Source organism: Triticum urartu, chromosome 7A (genome assembly GCF_056163025.1).
Source record: "Triticum urartu cultivar PI428250 chromosome 7A, HENAU_Tu73, whole genome shotgun sequence".
NCBI lineage: Eukaryota > Viridiplantae > Streptophyta > Magnoliopsida > Poales > Poaceae > Triticum > Triticum urartu.
Window position 1 is genome coordinate 7,393,720 of NC_141879.1, and position 9,198 is coordinate 7,402,917.

At 47.2% G+C, this 9,198-nt stretch overlaps 1 protein-coding gene across 1 annotated transcript; it reads right to left on the reverse strand.

The window, feature by feature from the left end:
• Nucleotides 1-5,477: 5,477 nt before the first annotated feature.
• On the reverse strand, nucleotides 5,478-8,911 carry LOC147956806 (sucrose:sucrose 1-fructosyltransferase-like). Its single transcript, XM_087531373.1, has 3 exons — nucleotides 8,438-8,911; nucleotides 7,265-8,106; nucleotides 5,478-6,572 (listed from the first exon to the last, which is right to left on the reverse strand). The coding sequence occupies exons 1-3, from the start codon at nucleotides 8,859-8,861 to the stop codon at nucleotides 5,889-5,891; spliced, it is 1,950 nt and encodes a 649-aa protein (XP_087387499.1). The 5' UTR covers nucleotides 8,862-8,911; the 3' UTR covers nucleotides 5,478-5,888.
• Between the last annotated feature and the right edge of the window lie 287 nt (nucleotides 8,912-9,198).

Consider the following 9,198-nt stretch of genomic DNA (forward strand, 5'->3'; position numbering starts at 1 on the left):
GTGGCGACGGGCGACGGAATCGGGGGTGCAGGGCGACGCGGGATCGGGCCCCTCCCCGATCCAGAACCAGCCGAGCGTGGGGGCGCTGGGAAGGAGGGTTGAGGAGGAGGGCGCTGGGCGGCGGTGGCGATGGTGAACGGCGGCGGGGCGACGGGGATCGACGGCGGCGTTGGGCCGATGGGATCGGGGGTTCGCCCCGATTCAGATCGGGCAGAGGAGGGAGAGAGAGGAGTGCGAGGGGGGGAATGGGGATCGTGCTAGGGTTCGGTGCCCCCACGGGGTTATAGGCCAGGGGAGGGAGTGGGCCGGCCTGGCAGGCCACTGGTGGGTTGGCCCAGTTGGGCCACGGCCCAGGGAGGGGGGGGCGCTTTCTCTTTTTTTTGGGTTTTGTTTCCTGTTTTCCTTTTATTTATTTTCTCTTCTGTTTTAAATCATTTTAAATCATTTATGCATTTTATAAAAATGTGTTTGCTTTATTATAATTACCCTGGCATTTAACTGCACACTCCGAACATTTTAGTTTAATATTTTGAAACTTTTGCCGTTTGATATTAATTTGAATTTGAATTTGACGCGGTTTCGAATTAACCCGAGATTAGTAACAGTAATCGCAGATGACATGGCATCATTAGCGTGGGATTACTGTAGCATGATCATCCGGGCGTTACACTATTCCTATAAGTGTCACAAACAGCCCTAGAGTTCGTACTAGAATAACACCTTAAGACACAAATCGACCAAAACCCTAATGTCACCTAGATACTCCAATGTCACCTCAAGTATCCGTGGGTATGATTATACGATATGCATCACACAATCTCAATTCATCTATTCAACCAACACATAGGACCTCAAAGAGTGCCCCGAAGTTCTACCGAAGAATCACGACGAAGACATGTGCCAACCCCTATGCATAGGTTCCCAATGTGCAAGTTGATCACCAAGACATACATCAAGTGGCACGTGGTATCCCATTGTCACCACATATATCCACGGCAAGACATACATCAAGTGTTCTCAAGTCTTTAAAGACTCAATCCGATAAGATAACTCCAAAGGGGAAACTCAATTCATTACAAGAGAGAAGAGGGGGAGGAGAAACATAAGATCCAACTATAATAGCAAAGCTCGCGATACATCAAGATCGTGCCAAATCAAGAACACGAGAGATAGAGAGAGAGATCAAACACATAGCTACTGGTACATACCCTCAGCCCCGAGGGAGAACTACTCCCTCCTCGTCATGGAGAGCGCCGGGATGATGAAGATGGCCACCGGAGAAGGATTGCCCCCTCCGGCAGGGTGCCAGAACGGGTCTTGATTGGTTTTCGGTGGCTACGGAGGCTTCTGGCGGCGGAACTCCCGATCTATTGTGCGTTCTGGAAGTTTTAGGGTATATGGAGTTATATAGGCAGAAGAAGCACGTCAAGGGAGCCACGAGGACCCCACGAGGCAGGGGGCGCGCCCCTACCCTCGTGAGCTCCTCCTTCCTTCCTTGACGTGGGGTCCAAGTCCATCGGGTGGCTTTCATTCCAGAAATAACTTCTCTAGTTGATTTCGTTCCGTTTCGACTCCGTCTGATATTCCTTTTCTTCAAAACACTGAAATAGGCATAAAACAGCAAATCTAGGCTGGGCCTCCGGTTAATAGGTTACTCCCAAAAATAATATAAAAGTGGAAAATAAAGCCCAATATTTCCCAAAACAGTAGATAATATAGCATGGAGCAATAAAAAATTATAGATACGTTGGAGACGTATCAAGTGTCGAGGGAGAGTTACGTCAGCACGAGGCGTGATGACGGTGATGAAGAAGCTACCGGAACAGGGCTTCTCCTAAGCATTGCTACGATATGACCGAGGTGGATTATGGTGGAGGGGGGCACTGCACACGGTTAAGACAATGATCAACTTGTGTGTCTATGGGGTGCCCCCCTCCCCCGTATATAAAGGAGTGGAGGAGGGGGAGGGCCGGCCCTCTATGGCGCGCCCTATGGGAGTCTTACTCCCACCGGGAGTAGGATTCCCCCTTCCAAGTAGTAGGAGTACGGGAGAAGGAAGGGGAGGAGAGAAGGAAGGAAAGGGGGGTGGTGGCCCCCACCCAATTTGGATTGGGTTAGGGGGGCGAGCCTCCCACCTTTTCCCTTCCTCTCCTCTATTCCACTAAGGCCGAGTAAGGCCCATATACTCCCTGGGGGCTTCCGGTAACCTCCCGGTACTTCGGAAAATGCCCAAACTCATCTGGAACCATTCCAATGTCCAATCATAGGCTTCCAATATATCAATCTTTATGTATCGACCATTTCGATACTCCTCGTCATGTCCGTGATCAAATCCAGGACTCCAAACTACCTTTGCTACAACAAAACACATAAACTCATAATACCGATCGTCACCAAACGTTAAGCGTGCGGACCCTACGGGTTCGAGAACTATGTAGACATGACCGAGACTCATCTACGGTCAATAACCAATAGCGGAACCTGGATGCTCATATTGGTTCCTACATATTCTATGCAGATCTTTATCGGTCAAACCGCACAACAACATACATAGTTCCCTTTGTCATCGGTATGTTACTTGCCCGAGATTCGATCGTCGGTATCTCAATACCTAGTTCAATCTCGTTACCAGCAAGTCTCTTTACTCGTTCCGTAATGCACCATCCCGCAACTAACTCATTAGTTACATTGCTTGCAAGGCTTATAGTGATGTGCATTACCGAGAGGGCCCAAAGATACCTCTCCGATACTCGGAGTGACAAATGCTAATCTCGATCTATGCCAACTCAACAAACACCATCGGAGACACCTATAGAGCAATTTTATAGTCACCCAGTTACGTTGTGATGTTTGATAGCACACTAAGGGTTCCTCCGGTATTTGGGAGTTGCATGATCTCATAGTCATAGGAACATGTATAAGTTATGGAGAAAGCAATAGCAACAAACTAGACGATCATCGTGCTAAGCTAACGAATGGGTCAAGTCAATCACATCATTCTCTAATGATGTGATCCCGTTAATCAAGTGACAACTCTTGTCTATGGTCAGGAAACATAACCATCATTGAGTCAATGAGCTAGTCAAGTAGAGGCATATTAGTGACACTCTGTTTGTCTATGTATTCACACATGTACTAAGTTTCCGGTTAATACAATTCTAGCATGAATAATAAATATTTATCATGATATAAGGAAATATAAACAACAATTTTATTATTGCCTCTAGGGCATATTTCCTTCACATGGCAGCCGGCCATGGCTGCCCCTAGCAGCCGACCATGAGAGCCACAAAGTGGCAACTGGCCGGGGCTGCAGGGAGTGCCGGGCCATGGCCGTGCCTATAGCCGGCCATGGCAGGCCTCTGGGCAGCCGATCTTCTAACTGATTCTTCGTTGGTTGTTTTGTTGATTCGTGGGTTTGGCAAACTGGGGGTTACTCCGCCCGACAGATACCATAATACAGAGAGGGCACGGAGAATATCTCTCCATCGTCGGAGGATCAAATGTCAATCTTTAGCTATCAAGTCCCTCGACATACTTTTCCGATACACCCAAAAGTTGTCATTATAATCACCCTATTACGGGTAACGTTGCACGAACCCCAAAGTACACCGTCCGACATGAAGGTACATTGATATTCTCATGGTCTAAGTAAGTGAGTTATGTAAATATTTGCATGATTATACTTATAACAATATGACGATGTGATCTTGAAGTATATTACTAAGTTGGCTTTCTTCCCCTTTTTGGAAGATACCTATTCCTCCCAATTATGATGTTTGAATTGCATGTTGCTCGACCAAATTTTGACTAGAGATAAATTAGGTAAGAGACATCATATTGAGGACTTAACCTCCTTATTTTGTGGTGAAATGGAGAATGTTCACCACTTGCCTTTTTATTGCATTTTTGCGAGAGTGACTTGGAAGTGTATGCCTGGAACTTATACTTTTACATCACCTCGATCTATACATGATCTATTTGAGATGTGGACTCATAGTAAAAAACTGGCGGTTGTTAACATGTCTTGTATTACTACCTTGTGGAGCTTGTGTAGTGTTCATAATGAAATGTGTTTTCGGCGCTTCATTTGGACAGATGTCAGAGTCTTACGGGGAAGAGTAAGCGCACTTCTTCGTCAATGGAAGATCCTTTACAACGGTTCTGAATGTATGTTCATGTGGAGGTGCTTACTACTCCTGGATCGGCGCAGAGGTGAGATGTTGAGAATCGCTTGGGGCTGATTCTGCCTGTCGATGGGACCGGCGAATAACGACGCGCCTACCTGAGAGCGAACGCCAACTGGTACACCGCTGATTCGATAGCAGCGAGCTGTGCTTGGTTGTTTGTTTTGGCAGCGTCCGTTTCGTAGGCGACATTATGTTTCCTTTTGTAAGGTCCTGTAATGTTTAATTCTGGTTCAGCTACTCTTTGGCTTGACCTGAACGCAGTTAACAGTGGTGGATGCTTTGTTTGCCTCGTTCCCAATAAAAATGGGGCTGGGGGAACCCCTTTTGATAAAAAAGATCATTTTGAGATAGTGTGGTGGTGCTCAATCCGACAAGGGTCCGGTATACCGAAGGGGATGGCCATGGTTCCTGTATTCCAGCCCACAGTGGCGCCAGCTGAGGCCATGCGTTGAATCTCCTCTTTGATGATGGCTCGAGGATAGCAACGGAAGGTTGCGTTGTTTCTAACTATAGGGGAGAGGTTCTGCTATCAGTGTGGTGTTCGAACTTGACAGCGGTGTAGCTTATGAGCTCGCACAATATGAGTTTCAGCTTAGTGAAGGGGGCTTGTAATGGCGTAGCTCCTGATCTTTGCACAATATGCTAAGAGGGGTGTGGAAGCTGCAGTTTTGCGGCTTGACGCACCCGTGTATCACGGAGCAACTCGCCAATGATTGTAAAGAGGTTGTTATAAGTTAATAAAAACCATTGTTCCCCGCAAAAAGAAATCTGGCATCCATGTGTGTAGGTCACAACATAAGGTTGATACTGGTTGCACAACTACTGAAAAAACTAATACCGTAGAGCAGTTTTAATATGGTCCCTCTTACCCCCGCTTTTCACATGAAAGGTAAGAGTATAAAATAGATCTAAGCCATTGATCTCATTAATTAATGGCCTGATTAACTCTTACCTTCTTACCTCACATGTAAAAAGAGGAGGTAAAAGGGACCATGCTAAAATTTGCCAATACCGTAAGATAGAAATTATTTCACTGCCGGTTTTATCACCGTCTTAAACACATGTACAAATATCTGTCTACGATTTTCAAATTTCAATCCAAGTAACAAAAACTATATGTTTTTAGTGAAATGTTAATTTTAAATTTGCGATTGAAACCATGTCCAAAAAGTGACTTGTTTATGATATAGAGGGTCCATATATCACTGGTGATATGGTAGGTTGATTGTATCAAGGAAAAAGGCAAATGTGAATTCAGCATGGTCATCACAGAGCAATATACCCGCAAAAAAGAGTTACACATGAGTAAACCTCTCGCTCAGAAAGTGTTAGGAAAAGAAATGAGAAAGGATTGATATACAGGTGAAGGGCCCCACTTCGGCTTTAATGTGTCAGAGTCTAGTTTTTGTAGAACAGTATCGAGTCTAGCTATCGAGTTACATATGAGCTAATGGATCTCTTTCTGCTCTGTATACTTTCCGGCCTTACCCGATGGAAATGGACTCCTCTACCGTCCAGCCTAATACCAACCCAATGGACCACCCACCTGTCCACCCACTAGACAATCTGCTGCATAAACGAGCCGACAGTAACAGTCTGTGATATTTTTTGTTCCATGAGTATACTACTGACTAGATCCATCTGACAGAACTTGAAAAATTCAGACACCCAACTTATAAAAGAGAAACCCGTTGGAAATTAATCTCGTGCATAAAGATCTCGTTGCATCGGTGTTGAGTGCATCTCGTGCACCACGAGCCTCTCGACGGTCATTCTGGAGCTGGTAGCGTTGTTGAAAACATACACCCCAGCCGCCTCGTAGATGGCCTCAGTGGGATAAACCCGTGACGTCGCCGTCAACCTCCCACCCATCACAAAGCTCTCCACAATGGAATGATCCACAAGAATCCTAGCGGATAAAGCCTCGCCCTCGAGCACCGGAACAGTGCTGCCCACCACACGCTTCACAACGTTCTTGGCCAGCGATGACTGTGACTCGTCATGGCAGAAGTGGGTCCGGAGTCCCCCGTCGAGGCTTCTAGACACGTAGAAGTACATTGCCATTTGCTCACTACGGCCGTTGGTGAGGAGGAGGCCGAAGGGGCCAAGTGCACCCCGCTTGGAGGCACCACCACTAGTGCTGCAGTTGTAGCCAATGTCGGCCTCGTTGTGGGATGCGATGTCAGATATGTTGAGGCGGAAGGAGGCCTCTATGTCGAGCTGAGCGGCTTGGCAGAGATGCAAGGGGATGACGGAGCCAGTGCCGATGGTGATGCCACTGAGGTCAGTGGTGTTGTGGCGGAGGGTCTCGATCTCCTCCACCGGCCATTGGAGGAGGTTCGTCCGGGTCTTCTCGTCCAGCGCCACCGTCCTCGGAATCGCCTACATCATACACCATTAGTTAGATTCAAGCTAGGCAAGTCCCTTGATCATGATGGCACTTTGATACTAAGAACCACTACCTTTTCTTCTAACTAATAATTCGCCACATTGTCTCTTGCCTGCTCATAGATTCAGCGGGCAACTTAATAAATGGTTCTCTTATGTGCTAAGAAGTACGAGCTGGCTTATAGCACAGACATGATGGAAATGCCTAATTTGAACCTTTTTGAATCAGATTCGACGTTCTCAGAGAGCCTAGTTAATAGTGAAATGAGTCAAAAAAACACATACCAAAAATATTTTTGAAGTCAGAACTACAAAGATTTACTTTCTCCGTTCACTGTTATAAGATGTTTGGGATATTTTAATACGGACTACGTATAGACTGAAATGAGTGAATATACATACTAAAGCGTGTCTATATACATCCAAATCAGAAAAAAAAAATCAAACATTTTTGTAATAATGAACGGATGGACTATTTATGTATCAAGCATGCATAATGAACGAATGCAAGATGATAAATGCAAGTTAACAATCGCATAAATGCTGGATATATATATATATATATATATATATATATATATATATATATATATATATATATCCAGCATGCATAACGAACGAATGGAACTGATGATAGATGGTAAACACGTGGTAAAACATATCAAACTGATGTACAATACAGATACCTGGATGTTTGCCCATCCTTTGGCGAGGTCGGTCCGGTTGGAGTCTGTCTCACCAACATACGCCCACATCACGCGTCGCCGCTTTGTCGGATCATAGAATGTCGTGGACGCAAAGAACTTTCCCCAATCGTACCTTAGTCCGATTCCCACATCTGTTTCTGGGTCCAGCGGCGTCCATGTGTTGGTCACTGCGTCGTACCTTCCCAATGCGTAGTAGTCATGTCGTTCATCGTCCATGCTCGCCTTCAGCACATACAACTCTTCCTGTGATGAGTTGCGGTTGCCCACAGGGTAGAAGTCGACGCACTCCCACATGCCGGTGCCCTCGACGCGGTGGACCGGGCGTGGGATGAGCTCGAACTTGACAAAGTCTTTTGTCTTGTACATGAGGGCGACGCCAGCATGACCGTTGTCATCCTTGGACCCGATCATGGTGCGCCATGTGTTGTCGGACTTATCAAACCATGCTGTCATGGGGTCGCGAAAGTCCTTTTTGCTGGTCCCGGGGGGCGGAAGGAGCACAGGGTTGGCAGGGTGCTTGGTCCAAGTACGAAGGAGAGGATCATGAGGGTCAGCAGGTACGGCAAGGCACTGTACCTGGGCAAGGGTGTCGGTGTTTCCCGTGTAGAGCAGGACGAGTTTGCCATCGGGAAGTATGGTGGCGGAGCCCGTCAAAACGCCTTTGATGTCGTACCATCGGTCGGGCACCATAGCAAGGGGTAGGTGGTGCCAGTGGACCATGTCCCGCGACACGGCGTGGCCCCACGAGATGTTGCCCCACGTGACGCCCTTCGGGTTGTACTGGTAGAAGAAGTGGTACCATCCACGGTAGTACATCGGAGCTGCATGTTTGCGTTTGAATTAATCAGCACGTTTCCTTGTCAATGGATAGACATGCGGAGAGACGACAGCTGGTCAGGATTAAAAGTGTTAATGATCCTACTCACCGTTTGGATCTGCATGCATACATACATGCATGCATGTCGCCGGAGCACGTAAGCAAAAGGTAGTCAGTTTCTTTCTCCGGCAAGCAAACAAACAAAAAGGCAGCAAAAAAGGCAGCTAGCCATTGCCAGTCAGTCTCTTCCTCCAAACATAGTCGTCGGTACCGGGGAAGAACATATAGGAGGATTTGAATCTGAAAACTCAATCTTGAAGTAATGGATTCCATACCGTTCATGTAGTTCTTCTCCGGCTGGAAATGGTACCCGGTGCGCTGCCACTGCAGCATGGCGTTGCTCCACAGGAACCCATCGGCCTCGTCGCCGATTTCCCCTACCGTCTTCTCCGACGACGGCACCTCCTCTCGCCTGGCTCTCCGGAGACGGAGCACCGGGCTAACAACGTCGCCCAGGTCCCCCAACCTGGCCCCCGGGAGGAGCGCGTGGGTGACGACGAGCACCACCAAGGCGGCGGCGCCCAGCACGGCAATGCACTCGCGACACCTCACACCGCCGCCGCTCCGCTGCTGCATCGACGCGTACGAGTACAGGACGGGCGGCGTGCCGGCGCGTAACTTCATCCCGACGGCCGCCGCTACAAAACTGAAGAGGAAAGTTTTCCACCGGGGTCTTCCTTGAGTTTTAGAGAGCGCCATTTATAGCTGCGCCGAGGCTAAGGAACGTTTCTGCTGAATCATTAATTAATTTAGACCTATCTTTTCTTTGGCGAATGAATTTAGACCCATCTTAATCCAAAAGATATATACGTACTCCTATTAATTACGTAATTTAGGCACATGCATACAACAGACTTTAGTGAGTACCAATTTTAGGCATAACATTCAATGCTCCAAATTAACAGTGTAGACAAATCCAAACAAAATACAGTTGAGGAGAGCAGACACAACCAATATATTGGAAGTCAGAAACAAACCAGGACAACGAGTGCTTTCGGCATCATCGACCGCATAAAAAAAGATAGCGAGGATAAAA

What these genes read in the sequence shown, in the direction of transcription:
- LOC147956806 (XM_087531373.1), bottom strand. Translation starts at nt 8,861, where the DNA reads ATGGCGCTCTCTAAAACTCAAGGAAGACCCCGGTGGAAAACTTTCCTC. An exon ending in GGAGAAGAACTACATGAACG is followed by an intron (nt 8,107 to 8,437) that starts GTATGGAATCCA and finishes GCAAACATGCAG; the next exon opens with CTCCGATGTACTACCGTGGA. An exon ending in AAGGATGGGCAAACATCCAG is followed by an intron (nt 6,573 to 7,264) that starts GTATCTGTATTG and finishes TGTATGATGTAG; the next exon opens with GCGATTCCGAGGACGGTGGC.